This window comes from Danaus plexippus, chromosome 17, assembly GCF_018135715.1.
Source record: "Danaus plexippus chromosome 17, MEX_DaPlex, whole genome shotgun sequence".
Classification (NCBI taxonomy): Eukaryota; Metazoa; Arthropoda; class Insecta; order Lepidoptera; family Nymphalidae; genus Danaus; species Danaus plexippus.
Genome location: NC_083548.1, coordinates 4,744,869 through 4,761,104, shown reverse-complemented (window position 1 = coordinate 4,761,104; position 16,236 = coordinate 4,744,869). Strand labels below are relative to the sequence as shown.

At 31.8% G+C, this 16,236-nt stretch overlaps 3 protein-coding genes across 8 annotated transcripts in view; 2 read left to right on the top strand and 1 right to left on the bottom strand.

Annotated features, from left to right (window-relative positions):
* LOC116771139 (probable G-protein coupled receptor CG31760) overlaps positions 1 to 7,099 on the top strand; it is a 44,694-nt gene extending 37,595 nt beyond the window's left edge. For both annotated transcript variants that reach the window (XM_061523180.1, XM_032662878.2), the window contains 9 exons: positions 308 to 461; positions 588 to 697; positions 764 to 908; positions 1,102 to 1,171; positions 1,373 to 1,511; positions 2,078 to 2,183; positions 2,900 to 3,043; positions 3,428 to 3,583; positions 3,754 to 7,099. In XM_061523180.1, coding sequence (XP_061379164.1) covers positions 308 to 461; positions 588 to 697; positions 764 to 908; positions 1,102 to 1,171; positions 1,373 to 1,511; positions 2,078 to 2,183; positions 2,900 to 3,043; positions 3,428 to 3,583; positions 3,754 to 3,783 — 1,054 coding nt within the window. In that variant the 3' untranslated portion in view covers positions 3,784 to 7,099. The remainder of the gene's footprint in view (positions 1 to 307; positions 462 to 587; positions 698 to 763; positions 909 to 1,101; positions 1,172 to 1,372; positions 1,512 to 2,077; positions 2,184 to 2,899; positions 3,044 to 3,427; positions 3,584 to 3,753) is intronic.
* LOC116771496 (protein MIS12 homolog) lies at positions 7,094 to 7,944 on the bottom strand. The gene has a single exon (XM_032663350.2). It carries the CDS (start codon positions 7,820 to 7,822, stop codon positions 7,202 to 7,204), a length of 621 nt encoding a protein of 206 aa, XP_032519241.2. The 5' UTR covers positions 7,823 to 7,944; the 3' UTR covers positions 7,094 to 7,201.
* Positions 7,945 to 11,073: 3,129 nt separating this feature from the next.
* LOC116771063 (dual 3',5'-cyclic-AMP and -GMP phosphodiesterase 11) overlaps positions 11,074 to 16,236 on the top strand; it is a 102,931-nt gene continuing 97,768 nt past the window's right edge. For all 5 annotated transcript variants that reach the window (XM_061523294.1, XM_061523293.1, XM_061523287.1 and 2 more), the window contains exon 1: positions 11,074 to 11,386. The gene's annotated coding sequence lies outside the window, so the exon portion shown is untranslated. The remainder of the gene's footprint in view (positions 11,387 to 16,236) is intronic.

The window sequence follows — 16,236 nt, the reverse complement described above, 5'->3', positions numbered from 1 at the left end:
TAAAGTATAGGTAGATCTAACAATAACTTTTCCTTCAAAATATAAACGTTGTATATTGAAAATATATTTGTATTTTAAATCAGTTTGTTTGTAAATAGGGTGTTTTTTTAAGGAAAAAGAACAAATCTTTTCGGATAGCGATATTGTTTCATTAAATTTATATTGCAAATTAAGCTATAATGAACAAGTAAAATGTATCTGATTAATTTATTGTTGTTAACAATTGCGCTTATAACTTACACAGGCGCAAACTTTTTTATTTAAATTATAAACATTTAAATTACCTACCTATCATGTGATATTCCAGGATATCTCTGTTGGTGATATCTGTGAGCTGTGCGGTGATGACGGTCGTATTGGTGATCTACACACGTCATCACCGCCGTGTGAAGGTGTTCCGAGTAGCCAGTCCTGTATTTCTATCAATCACGTTACTTGGATGCGCCATCATGTATATGGAGGTTTATATCTAATTAACTACACTATGCACATATATTTATATACATATATATTTGTAAACGAATCTTTGTGACTCGGAAACCGTTGTGTTATACAGCCTAAATGGTAAAATTCTTTTATATTTTCAGATGGCTGCCATATTTCCCGTACTGGACCGATATTCATGCATCGCAACAAAATGGACTCGGCACATGGGCTTCTGCATCACCTACACTGCACTTCTAATGAAAACTTGGCGGTAACACATTTTATATAAATGGAACATAAGACATTGAATACATATATATAAATATCTGTATTACAGAGTATCTCTCACGTTTCGCGTGAAGTCGGCACACAAATTGAAACTAACGGACAAACAATTATTGCAATGGATGGCTCCCATTATACTAATCATGCTTGTGTATCTTGGCACTTGGACACTCTCTGCGCCTCCAGACGCTGAAGTTGTAAGAAAAATTATAAGACTAATACAGATCAAGCCAACAATACCATAAATAATACCTATACCAAATTTCCAGAGTTAATTCAGCTGGTCTCCAAATCTTCGTAAAATGTTTTTAGTAGAAAACAAGAGACAAACTGGCGACATTTTATTTAAATTATTAATATATCCTTCTTACAGTCTAATTACTTTTCCAGATAACAGATAATAAGGGGCTAAAATTCAAACAGTGTACATATAATTGGTGGGACCACAGTTTAGCTATCGGTAATTATATATACATTTTATATTAAGTACATACTTATCATATAACTTTCGTTATGTTATCTCTATTCAAATACAAAATGTCACCAATCAAGTTGATCCTTTGACTGTGATAAGTAAATAACATATACATATAGACTTTCACATTCTTAGCTTTGATTAAGTAATATTTGTAATAACTTATGACTTTATTTTTTCTTTCAGGAGAAATTCTATTTCTTCTATGGGGCGTTCGAGTATGTTATCGCGTCCGACACGCAGAAAGTCTCTACAATGAAGCGAGACTCATATCTATTGCCATTTACAACATATTCACCGTCAATTCGCTAATGATAGCCTTCCAGTGAGTGTAATGGTCATAGTGGTCTGACAAAAATCATAACGTACTTTTTATTTAATTATTTGACTCATTCCCAGTGATAAGTGAAAGCCTAAAAGGACTCCTAGTGATTCTGATGGCGCTGATGTATTTTAGTGGTTACTACGCTTGGCTATTAAATAACTTTAGCTTTGATATATCAGTTAAAAATGAACATATTTATATGGAGTAAAGAAAATAATTGCATATAAGTAAGCCTTCATATTGAATAGTAATCTTAAAATAAGACATTTTACAGGGCACACTCAATGTAAACAACGAATTTTTCTGTGTGAACCCGACTCTCTATGTTTTATCAGCCGTAAAGTTTTCAAACAGGTTTAAGTTTTCCAGATGCTCACTGTGTTTGAATGTAGAAAATGAGTTTCATTGTACAAGTTGAGACGTTATTACTTTATTAGAAATACCCTAAATCATTCACTAGGTTTAATTTTTCTCATGGTTCTTTCTTCGCCACATAAAACACAAACATTCTTCGAAAAATTTCTAAAAAAATATTTTAAACTAATAGAGCCTCTTGATTGTTTCAGTTTATTGATTTTACCAAGAGCTGGTCCTGATATAAAGTACTTGCTAGGCTTCATACGCACTCAACTCTCAACGTCAACCACAGTTTTACTAGTATTTCTACCTAAAGTAAGTATTAAGTTTAATATTCTGTAAAATATAATCCCTAGTAGTTTACCTAAGACTATAATCACTGATATATGTCACATATATTTTTCTATGCGACGCAACTAGGTATTGTCATGTTACATTGTGTGAAAAGTAGTGAAAATCTGAACAAAAGAGGTAATAAGAAACAGTTCAGAAACGTAGGCTCACGGTTACAATATAACACGAGGCAAGGACTCAGTTACCCGATTGGCCTATAGTAGCCAAAACTTGGAAGCGAGCCGTCTCACCTCTAAAATAAAGTGTTAAATAAATAAATGTTCGTAGACGAAGAGTATGCGCTCTATTTCTAAAGGCATTAAAAAAAATAAGGTGAAATCTAAAGAATAAAATTCGGCAATCTTTGAGCTGCAGTAGTATTCCACTGACACCAAAATCCGTAATAGGATTTTTTTTTGGGGTGATAATAAATGTTAATACTATATTAGCTATAATTTGAGTGTCTTTAAGAAAAAGGTGAACAGGCTAATACTGACATAGTGCGTTCACCACCGACGACTTCATTTCCATCTTCCAACGGGTGAAATGTCAGTGAAGCAATATTTATTATCTAGTAGAAATAAAAATAAATTGGAGATTCAAAAACCCTCCTTAAATTAATATTTTGTTATTTGCTTTACATAATTGCTTATAAAGCTAAGCGAAGCAGATATGACTCTATAGTGATATATCGTCAGGTACTACGCGTGGTTCGTGGCACGGGTGACACGTGGGACAGCAGGGCACGTGCTCGCGGCGTGCCAGCCTCCTCGTCACTCAACGGCATCGGACTCGTGCCGGATGATCCGCCAGATTTGTATCAGGAAAATGAGGAGCTTAAGGTGCGCAAGGATTTAAATTTCGTATAACTACTATCTAAACCAAACAATATTCCATTTCAGTACAGATTTAAGGGTTTTGGGTTTTTCCTGTACTTGCATTACCTAAGATTAAATATCTCCTAGTTCCATCATTTTAAGTCCACTAGATATATCCTACAGGTTTTGAATTCCCAAGTACAAGGAACGAAATACATGGAAAAAACGGTTCTATCTATAACTGGCAGTGGCTTACAATTTTGACTATTTATTTACTTAAGATTTGAATATTTTCTAATAATTGAACACGATTTCTTCAGGGCATATAAAATAAATCAGATAAATAGAGAGAAAAGTGACCAATTATATCGCAAAATGAAGTAATAAATTTTGTGTATTCCTTTAAAGGAAGAAGTTCAAAAGTTGGCAGCACAAATTGAATTTATGAAGATAGTCCAAATGGAGATGCACAACCGACATCTGCGACCGAGACCAGGTGGCTACTTCACAACTACTGGGGCACCTCAAAGCCCTATGCATTCTAAGGCTATTAATATTTCACAAGTATGCATTTCAAGTACAATACTTACCTAATATTGAATTCAATTTATTGACATAGAATATCATGCGGACCTTACATGTCTTGTTTTTTTCTAGTATGAGTTCATGATAGCCATCTTATTGGAGAAGAAACTTCATCTTCATTATAAAAATAACATATTTTATTTTTCTAGGAGAATAATGATTGGTCAGGTCCAGTGTGACTGGTGGCGTTGAGCGACAGTGACTGGCACTGGCCGGGTCCGGCGGGCAAGCGAGTCGTCACCACGATAGACGAAAGGCCACCAGCCTTCGTCTGACTCTTTACATATGATTATTTTGTTCGATGGTTTGTAATGCGCGCTAAATTTAATTTTATTATAACCCACAAAACTTTTTTACTTTGGCTAAATACTTTATGGTTGTTACGTTTATACAACAAGTGTTTTGGACTGGTTTTACAAATTTTACGGTAGAAAATCCTCGATATCTGTACTTTACTTGAATATTTGTCTAAACTCTACCATTTAGTCTGTACCGGTAGTAAAACCCGGGGAAAACTATATGAAAATGAATGTATAAAAGTTAAAAATCATGAAATGCTTTACAAACAACTGACACTATTCCATCATCAAACAGAAATTGATGAGCAGCACATTCCTTAAAATTATTTAGCAATAATAAGAAACCAATCCATATTTTATTTGCCACTCTTTTTTGTGACGTTTAGTTTTAATGCATAAAACCTGGTATTTATGCAATACGCCGCATTACAGTGCTTTGCTAAATAAATTACATCAATAAAATCATAAAATGGGATCCGGCATCATGCTGCTGTTGCTTATAAACGCTCTCGAATTTTATGAAGAACATTTTAAATATTTTTCAACGATAAAACCGTTTATACTTTGGTAACAGTAAAAAAAATACGTTATTTCCAAAACTTATAAGTTATTTGGAATCATTCCTTGCTACTTGCATATTTCTTTGTAGTTTAAGTCAGATCTTTTAAAAATTCTTGTATAAGGAAGTAGAAGAAACCTACAAAATATTTTTTAAAGATTTTAATTATAAGATTTTAGAAAAATAGTTCAGTTTAAGTCTATCACATGTATTGTATGTAAAATGTACTCTGTTTTATCAACTGAAGGTGTGCAATAAACTCTTGAAAAAGAAACTAGGAATGTAAAATTCAGGATGTACCTATTGATTTCTTTGATACAATCTCTTTTAGGATATTATTAGTTTATAATTGTTATAACCACATATTACACAAAAACCTTTACACAGTGTCCTAAATTTAACTATCTCTTTGTTTCAACCATATTGTAGGTACAATTGATGTCAGTCATTTTAAATAATTTATCAAATGCAATATCACTATATGAAGTAATATAGCCCGTCTATTTGAGTCTAGTCCATAGTTTGTAACAGGTTAACAGCAATATATCCAAAGGGTACAAAAACAGACGAATCATATCAGAGCAGCAAGAAAATAAATCTAAGGAGAACATTTTATTTATGACATACCCTTTATAATGTAATGTAATTTAAGTAGAATCTCACTATCCATTCATTACAGATATATAAATGTAACACTTATGATGTTGTATCTTAAGATTTTAACTGTGTGTTAATTTATTAATGCATATTTTCAAATTGTTATTGATGTACTATTAATTTAACTAGTTGTAAATTAACTTCCATCGAGACATAATAAACTCTTCACACAAGGGTTTTAAATACATGTGGGTAATAAAACATTGTCTCTACAAAGACAAGAACTGAAGGGAAAATATATTATATAAGTGTAGAAATGTTATGAGCATGTTTCTAGTCTGTGTTATTATTATTTACTTGAACTATGTGTTAGAATATTTTAACAAAATAGCCTTATGTAGTGTGAAAATAGCTTTCAAATGGTAGAGGAAATTAACTTTTCATAAATGCAATTAGTTACGTACATGCCCATTGATAAATGATAAGATGTAGCGGATATGTTCTATAGAAATTAAATCATAGTAAAGACCTATCTAGTACAAGTCCTTGTTGCATAAATCAGAAACCGATTAGCATCAGGCAGCTACTTAGAAATTATCAAAGAATAAAAAACATATTTTTAATAAAATTTTATTGCGTACAATATTATTAAGTATTTTGAATATGTCTTGTCATTTAATATTTTGTTTAATCAATATTCTGAAATAATCATTAATTTTTAATGAGATTAGAGCGTGTTTACTCATATTTTATAATTCTTGGTAATATATTTGGATATGATAAAAATTTAGTATATTTTGAACAATGTGCATTAATCACGGTTCAGACAATAAAACTTACACATATTATGTGAATAGTAAGAAATTAAAAGTTATAAAATATATATATCAATTCTATATTGTACAATGTATGTGATAGTTTCTTTAATATTTTTTTTACTATTATTTTCTTAAATCTGATATTGTTGTTTAATTAATTGTTGTGATCATAATATAGGTTATATTTTGTAAATATAAATCAAATAACAAAGCATCAATTCTAAAAATTTGTAGGTAAATGACATAGAGACATTTGTTGGCATCTATTTATATGACAACATGCCATGTTTGTTCTTATGTAAAAACATGAAGCCACACCATTACATTATAATATGTAATAAATATCTTATATTGAAAATCAGATCTTACCTCAGGACTACTTACTTCATTTACACTTTGTTTTTAATTTTAAAACTGATGTTAGATTTTAACTTAATGTAGTGACAGGAACTCTTGTTTAAAATGGTCATCTTCGTAAAGTGTAATAGAAATAAATTTCTTATAGAAATAATAATATTGTCAAAAACCTAAATACTTGAAAAACTTTCAAGACCTATCACAATTTATGTATATTTATGACACCTTATAGTTTGAGTAACTGAAGTCACTCTTAGAATATTTAAAAAAAAAACTAATAACATACAAACAAAAAATTGATTATATATAGTCATCTCAAATCTTATATTTTCTTAGAGCTTTGGACAATTTTTTTTTTTGATCAGATACTCAAAAAATAAGTTTGATTCCATCATTGTGGCTATTCAGTTAAAATTTAACATCATAGAGTCCCATAGTAACGAATAGGTTTTTTGTAAATGTAAATTAAATGTCTTTATGTAAGTAGTTATACAAAAACATTAAGAGTCAAATATATGACATGTTATTGTTATCGTTAGTGCCATACCTTTTGGCTAGGCCAAGCTTATTCATAGAATTTTTTGTAGTTTAAGCCTCAATGTGATATCAAATAAGACATAGGTAAGTTGGTATAAAATTAAGTTATTAGATTTTAAATGTACTAAAATATGAATGTGAATTTTAAGATATGTTGTGCCAAGACTACATATTGTCTGTTTGTTAATGTATAGTTTATTCGCGAGTATTACAATATTAGCAGTCAATGTTACTGTGAAGTAAATAAATGTGACACTGTTGTTTCCGATATTAATGATAGATGATAATTCTGTAAGTTGTGTTTTTACATAAAAACAATATCTGTTTTCTTATTGTTTTATTTACCTTATACATTTATTTTATTAGCAAGTATAGAATGGAGGACAATATATTAATAACAATATTTAAGCAAATTTTAAATACAAACTGTTTAATCTTCAAATATGTCATTTGGATCTTTATCCTGGATAAAAGGTACATTAGAAGACAGAAAATTGACTTCACTCTGTATAGTTTTGGCACTATCACTAGTCTCTAACTTTTTCTGCAACAAATCCAGCACTTCCATGTCCTTTTTAGCAATTTCACATACCTTTTCTGCTGATGATAATTCCTCCTCCTCTGCTGTAAGTAATGCTTCTATAAGAGCTCCTCTTTCTACTCTTTTTCTTAAAGCTGCGACCTCTTCCTTTAACCTTTCATAATCATCGTCAGACACTTGCTCAAGCTGAACTTCATCTTCCGGTAGGAGAACATAGGGAGGTATATTTATTACTCTTTCTATCTCTTCGTCAATTATATCCAAAGAAGGTCCAGCCCCTTCACAGTACAACCGTATAAGTTTGTCACAAGAATGTGTTAATGTTAACTTATCCTTGTCATTAAGATCTAACGACTCTTGTAAATAAGATTCCATATCTTTTACTCCTGTCCTAATTTTTTGTTCAACCATTTGACGCACTGCAATTTTAAGCCTTTGGGCTCCAAAACCAAAGTATTGTGTTTCATATTCCTCATCTGTTCCACCAGTCCAAGATGGTAGTTTAATCATTCTTTTAAATCGTTTTAAACGTCACTTAACTAAGAATAAAACTTCTTGTAACGGAAGAATATTTAAAGTTTAAACGTTAAACTATCTATAAACAATGATGACAGTGACAGTGACAATTTGCCAAAAATAACCATAGACATTTTTTTTTTTGGTTAAATTCGTTCCATTCAGAACAGGCAAAGAGAACAAAGCCCATACAGCCATGTCTTTTGTATAACCATAGACAATGAAGTTTATCAACTGAATTTATTTTTGTAAATGTTTTTACGGCTCTGGATACGAGTCTTTTTGAGCCTTATCGTTACAAATTATTATCAACTGAATGAATCATAAAGTTGCCACCTTATTAGGAGTATTAATAATTTGTGAATAGAGACAGACTAATACAATCGATTTTATTAATTTATTTCAAACCTTTTAAAATAAGTATTGTATACCTAAGTCAGCGCATTTTGTGTACAAAAGTTTAAAATAAATAAGTGAATAATTTAGGAATAATAATATTGAATAATAGGGTTGGTTATATCGTTTTATATGTCACACCAGAAAAGTCTATCGGAACCTATCGTCTGTTTCCCTAATTGTTGCAGGTATTATGAAAACTCCACTCCTTTTATTGTGACTTCTGTATCCATCTCAAAGCCTATTACTCAAATTATATTTTCAATCTACCTTAAATTTCTAAATACTTTAATCATATGTGTCGAATTATCCTTTTAATAATTTGTGGGGATGCATGGATGTGTCCAAGTTTGTTGCTCTATCTCGCAAAAAATATCCCATGGATTTTGATTAAACATTATAGACATATAGCTTAGATATTAGAATACGAGTTAGGCTACAATTTATCCCGAATATTTTTTCATGTTACCTACCGCAGGATCTTGGCATTACCTTTATATTATGTATGGAGTCATGTCACTTTCAGATAGCTAAAATATTTATTGTTTTACCTTATACTTTAAAAATTTCTCTCTGATCAAGAGTCTTTTCAGATTCTTCAAAACATTTTAAATGATATTCCTGCAGGGATTTGGTATCAGGGAGAAACTTAGCAATACATATTTCCAACAAGACGAAAATGTTTATGGCCCTTTAAAGAAATAACTCGCAGGGGCAGTGCTGGTCATCTGTGAAAAGTACTCGAAAACTGTTTTTCTACTTCAATCAAGTGCACATGCACTGTAAGTGGTTGGCTCTTGAAACACTAATTTAGTAGGGCGAGTTTCCAGCTGTGTCTGAAAATATCAAGATTTGTTATATATTCAAAAGTAAATTATACACATGACCTTTTTGCCGATGACAAGACAGAAAGACACAATCTTTGGAAACAGTATTATTTTTTTATTACATAGATATCAAAAGAATTAATGACTATGTTAACCATAAGAGAGGAAATATCTTACACTCTAACTTTTTAGTTGTAAATGAACAGTTCTAAAAATAATTTACTTTTAAAGTTTTGAAAAAGTTGTAGGTAAAATATGTAAAATGAAAATTATGAAAAACTTACCTTCAATTAAGTTTCGTTTAAATCTCGTTTATAAATGTTTAAAGAGCGCAGAGAAAATTGTTTGTGAAAAATTGGACAAAATTTCATGACAGATTTTTTTGCCTTTGATGAAGTGATTTTTGACTTCCTGGGATAAGCCCGGAACTACCCAAGAAACCCCATATGTAACCTTCATCGCCTGGGCACATCGCCCCGGGGTTGTTTGCCCATTCCACGGCCTAATTCCATATACTCCTCGGAGAGTGTGACAAACGGAATCCTCCGGCCCGCTATAGAGGTGGAGCAGAGGCTTCGCCTATCTTCTGGTGATTTTGTGCAGGTATTTTCAGAAGAAAAATAGCCCCCGACAGTACCTGCATAAGCCGATACGATAGGGTCTCAAGCCGCCTGCCCATTCACCAAGGTGTGGGCAAACCATTACACACGGTAAACAAACAGGCTGGCGAGGACTCTAACTCTCGGTTCCTTCACCCTCATCCATTCAGCCTTCGGGGTTTCGGCACTGGCACGACCTTCTAGCCGATGCCAGTATACTGCGGCGACAGCTTTGTCTGGTTTTCCAATGGGGATAAGTCACAATCAGCGTTGCCGTGGACATTTCATGATAGATAAAAATATATATGTTGGTTGATGGTTGAAGAACAGAGAACTGCAAAAAAAAGTAGGTAAGGTTTGAAGAATAGCAAGCAATAAAAAAGGAAAAGATTCTTTTAATGAAAGAAGAAGATACAAATTTATTACACATAATGTGTCAAAATAGGGAGAAGTATTTGCTGTAGCGTAAGTCACATCTCAGGAGTGATAATGTAATTCACTAGAAGGTTTTTTTGGCAAAAAACACTATCTGCTTTTCAACGTCAAAAAATCATTTATCAAGAATATTACACATAACATAAAGGACAGAAAATAAATAAGATTTCTTTCTTTGGGAAGGTAAATACAAAAAACATTAAAAACATGTTTTGAATGTTCAATATTTCAAAAGTGGTGCTATCAATATGGAAAATGATGATTAGTCAACTAAAGATAAATAGAAGTACATAGAGGTATAGAATATAAGTTAAAGACATATGGTAGAACTTTTTGGCGTTATTTCTTAAAGTTAATATAAAAGACATTTATTGAAGTGCATTACAAATTAGTAGTTCTCAATTTTAGCAACGAGGATGTTAAGTAAAAAGTATATTACACTTCATGTCACATATTTTTTAGCATTGCTTTTCATTAAATATAAAAACTTTAATGTAAAGTAGAAAAAGAAACTATTAACAACATAGTTTTGTTAATTACAGGCTTAGTTCCTCTTTATATGGTGGCCATTACGACGAACATGGCTCGCCTTTTGAGTTTCATATTATCCAAGTCTCCATCGGCTTAAGTTCTCCAGTGCTACTAAGAGAACATTCCTTATCCTCCTCCAAAACAAAAATTAAGCCTACAAAATCTTTGTTTGCTTTTAATTCTCATAGAAAACCAATAAATAGTAAAATTAAAAATATACAATTAATTTGAAGCCATTTTACTTTTTTTTTGTAAATTATTAATTTAATGGGAATAAGACAAAATTGCTGATTTCGTTTTCATATTTTAGTATGAGAATTTGATAGATTGCGCATAACGCTATAATGAATTACTATACACCCGTGCATTAACTCGCAAGTCTCAAACGATTAGCATGGCGCAAAATACGTAAGACTCGCTAGACGTTCAGAACTCGTTCGTAGTTCAGTTCAACTTCGTTCAGTAATAAAGCGACGACTGATACGAGTTGACGTATTCGCTAGTAATAACAATAATATAACCTCATTGATATGTTCTTATCGTAATAACTTTCACAGGAAGTTTTTGTGTAAGTGAAAAAGAAAATAATTATACGAGAGCGTTGTACGAGTAAACCTTAATTCAGTCTAGACTGCAATTTTTTTTCTGGAACGGGTTCTTGTTCCACTACCGCGTGTGTGTGAAGTGTTGTTTACAAAGTTTAGTATTGTTTGATTTTGTGCAATAGTGTGGGTTTCGACCCTGAACTTGTTGCTGTGACTAACTGTGAGGTACGCCTATATCTCTAATAAAAATAATAGGAATATTCTAATCCCTTAATTGATAAAAGTCAGCCTATGCTGAGACAGAGAATCGTTCAAAGCGTATTTTGTATATTATTTTACTTTTTCTTTATTTCAATAACGGTAACACGACTTTCACTATGTTTAAAGTTTGAATTTATTTCCTATAATTCAGATCAGAACAGAATTCATGTACTCTGTATATACGTGTGATTAAAATACTTCAGTATCACAATTAAGAGATATATTGCTCATAGGAGGATGGATGGTAAATTATTATTATTATTATTATTTATTATTTCTTTTTTTTATATAATTAAAATATATAACTCGGATTTAAAATAATGAGATCATCGTCTAAGATAAGTAAAAAATATTTTTGTCGTATAGATATGATCACATTTTGAGTCTTCATTCGTTATTTTCAATACTTTTAAAATCAAGTTTCGCTTTATTTTTTTTATTTAAGTGAAACTTAATTTTGTTAAAATGGAATACATAAATATAATCATACATATGTTTCACTGTCAAAGTGAGTGAAAAAAAATATATAAATACATGTTTAGTACGTTTAAATTACGCTATAGATAACAAATAGTCCAGAGTTTTTTTATCAAGCACACACTTTGTGTCATACTTCAAACAATACTACGTATTTTTTTTTAGAAAAAAAAATTAAGAAAAATACACATATTTTTTGCTGTTAATGATTTTAGTAACGACTATAATTATTCGTTAAATCCAAGACACACTCGTTCTGTGTGCACTATTGTTTACGTGTCAGGATAAAGGTATATCCATTAGATAACTTACTTAATTGATAATGATTTTTAAAGTATAAGATAATAACGATCGGAAACCACACCACGTGTCTGACAGCTAGCTTTCCTTTCTTTTTAATTTATTGACGACAATGTGACATTCATTACTTAAAATATTATAAACACTACACACATTGTTTCCAAATGTGATGACGTCAGTTGGCAACTGTCGCTACTTTTTACAGTTGACGCCTAAATAGTTTCTTTTCGAAATTCAATTCGGGAATGTAATACGCTCGATGCTCGCTTTGACCCAAATATTGCCTTTGAATGTACGTTATACGAAAATTTTGTGTGACATACCCGTGATGTAAGTCCGATTGTTTCTAATACATTAACCTATAGGTTTTATATATAATATCTCACTAACAGATGATGATTCTGATAATTCATATATGTATCTGAATATTTTTTTAAAACTATATGTTGAAGTTATAACTAAACGATCATTTTGAAATCTTCTCAACAATGAGACCACGAAATTTTAAAACAAACTTAAGGAAATTCAAAACTTAGAAAATACAATAAGATTTTTTCATCCACAAATATCATTACTAACTGTAAACACTTATTAGGTAAATGTATTTGTATACAATGTAAAAATCAAATATGTATACGTTAATTAAGATCAAAGAATTGGTATAAACAGTTACTGGCCATCTAAACAAAGCGTCAGGCGTCATACAGTAAAACGTATTTTGTTACGGAACTACTCCACACTTGCTGTTACAGTGACCCTTAAGTTTGTAATCTATTAAGTATACCCAAAAATTCGGGGATGAAACATTTTTAGAAAACATTTTGTCTATTATGGTTAAACTTGCCGTTGTTACGATGTACTAAATTACCGTAAAAAAGTATATTTTTTTTTAATACTTTTTTTTATAATTTAATTTAATACGGTTATATTAAGTTAGTCATAAATGGTCATCAATTATGCAGTTATTTGCCCATTTCAACTAACATCTCTTGGTCATATGATTGCTGTATTATTATGTATCGTAACAATTAGAGCCGATTAAACATTTATGTACATATAAAAACAGTTTACTGTGTACATTTGTAGTATATCCTCAACACACATTACTTTAATAAAAAATATAAATGTGAAAATTATATTTCTTACCGAGTTTCAATTTTCATACTATCGTTCCAACGTTTGCCATTCTCATGTGTAAAACTGACTATTATATATATTAGGTAAATATCAGTAAAGTAAAAGCCTAAAAATTGTCTGTTTTGAAACTTATTCAAACTATAGCAACTGGACTGGACATAGTTTTAAAGGTCATTTCCCGTAAAACAAACACATCATTAAATTATCATAAAGTAATATTATAAATCTCATAAACGTGTTATCAACCTAAACATCGTAGAATATCATTTGATTCAAAAGCTAAGATAAGCAAAATATACGTAATAATTATTTTCAACAAAAACTGTCATAGCCACAGATGTTTTTACTTTCATTATACATTTTGGAGAATGGCAATGTGAAAGTTATTATTTTTTTTATCAAACCAGTAACAACGTGTTAGTTACGATGAATTCGTTTTTAAAAAATACGTTGCGTATTTCATACGATCGATGTCCCTAGATACATTTTCTGTGATAACCTCTTCGACCTCATAAGATTAAATTTAATGAACATCACTGATATTTACGATCAATGGCATAGAAACAAAGATAACAGATAGAAAAGTACTTCTATAATATAATTCATTCACATAGTTTGTGTTAAAATAAAACTTGGCTTAGTTTGATTCAGTCAAGTCAATAAAATGCATGATTACGTAACAAGTGTGATAAAAAGTCATTGTTAGTTTTAATTGCTGGTTACAAAGAATTCTCTTCGTCATTCTAGTACATGCCACGGTTGATCATTAAATAAGTATACATATATATGTATATATATGTGCTCCCACTATGTACACTTGTTTACAGTTTTTGCTTTATTTTATGAGCTTTGATCACGTTTTGTTCATTACATACGATTATCTTATCCAGCACTACGTTTGTGATTTTCATTGTTATTAACTACGCTCTGCGTTTTCATATTAAATAGGTTTATGTTTTTTTTACTGTCAGATATATAAACACACTTTCAATACTTTCTATAATACATTATATAGTAAAAGCAATGAGTTTAGAAATTAACTTAAATTTGATGATATAAATGTTGTGTATTCATCCAAACATCTAGTATCGTATCTATATTATGAAGTATCAAGCGTATTAAAAAGTTTAGTTATTTTCAATACCTAAGTTTTATTATTGGATATGTAAAAGATGGTAAAGGGAAAGATGTTTAAAATTAATGTCTTTTAAATTTTGAAACAGCACAAATCACGTGCTAAAACTAGTAAATTTCAATTTCACTTTTACTAATTAAGTTCTCGTCTTCACCGACGAGGTATTGGCAATGTCCGAATATTGAATTTATGCATGATATTATTTGGGTTACTGTTTGAATAATTTAAAATACATCAGTGTACTGAATTAATATGTGAAGATGAGACGAAACCTTTTAGCATTCAATGGATTCACCGTGCGAGTGCCAGGACCATCGCATTGCAGGGAGAGGAGCTTCAACAGTGTCTGGGACTTGCGATCCAGTTGTAGGTTTAAGGGGCCCCTAACTAACGCGCGTTAAACGCTCACCTCCACTGTCCAAGCTCCTCTCTCTATCTAACCAAATTTGAAAAGAACCTACTAGGGCTGCCTTCAAAGTACGTTCCAAGAATTAATTGATGTGAGTTCTGGACAAGCCCAAGTCTTTTAGTAGGTTGTAGAGAGATTAAGCCGTTATACCTCTCGCTTCCACTTCTACCGCGTATAAATCCACGACGAACCTATTTCGAGTGAGTTCGTTAGTGAGCTCATAATATTTGTTGACCTTGATGGTATGGTCTTTGGGGAAGTTGATTTCCCAAGGAACCGTAAGCTCTATCATTACAACGCGCTTTTAAATTCGCGAATACATAAATATGTCTGGTCTGGAGGCCGACGCACAAATATCCTCGGGGATTTTGTATTGTTTTTCATACGTATCTATCATTATAGCCCAATCCGAAGCCGCTCTAAGGATGGAATAAGGCTTGACACTTGATTTTATAGCCCTAGTGCCCTCTCTCACAAAACCTACTGATCGCTCGTTTGTGGTTATTTCCCTTTGCGCTCTGGCTACCGAAAGACTAACCGCTTTACGTATGATTTCCAGAACCCTATCGTGACGACGTGAGTATTGACCGCTATCCAGGAGTAACTTACATCCCACTAACAAATGCCTAGCAGTTCCAACTGCCTTCCCACAGATATAGAAAGTCTTTTCGGTACCTTTACCCCATCTTACTAAATTACTCTGATCTGGGAGAGTCATTTGGAACGCATTGAGATAGAATTTTAGCAATGCTGGCGACCAATCATTGATTAAGGTGCGCCATTTTAGTGCTAATGGGATGCCAAAATCTTCTATGTCTAACCACTCGTTCTGCATTTCTAAACTCATGGATCTTATATTTATCATTTTCGTCTTGCCGAATAAAAGACTTCAATATATATATACGTATCTTGAACTTTCTTACTTGATCCTAACCCTACTCTGTTACTTTGTGCTCCTATCATAAACTGCGTGTGGAATTGAAGCCTTGACTCTAGCTCTGAGACATCTTTGTCTTTTGGGAGCGATGTAACGACGTCATCATGGGATTTCCCCAGGATATATCTCTCGGAAACTCAGGTGTTTATAGAGCTCCGATGGCCTTTTTAGATTCATCCTAAAACTATTACGATCCCTGAATAAAGCCGATGAATCAGACGTTAGCGCGAGCCCGAGCCACAACTTCTCTTTATGACGCCTGCATCTAACTTTGACAAAAGGGTTTTATTAAAATCATAGACGAGGAAAGGCCAATTTAAACGTGAAGTGAGGTAATTATCATAGATCCAAGCTTTTTTAACGTTACTGATCTGTTGGCTATCTACCTTGTTGAGATCGTTTAAAAAGCTATCTACTAT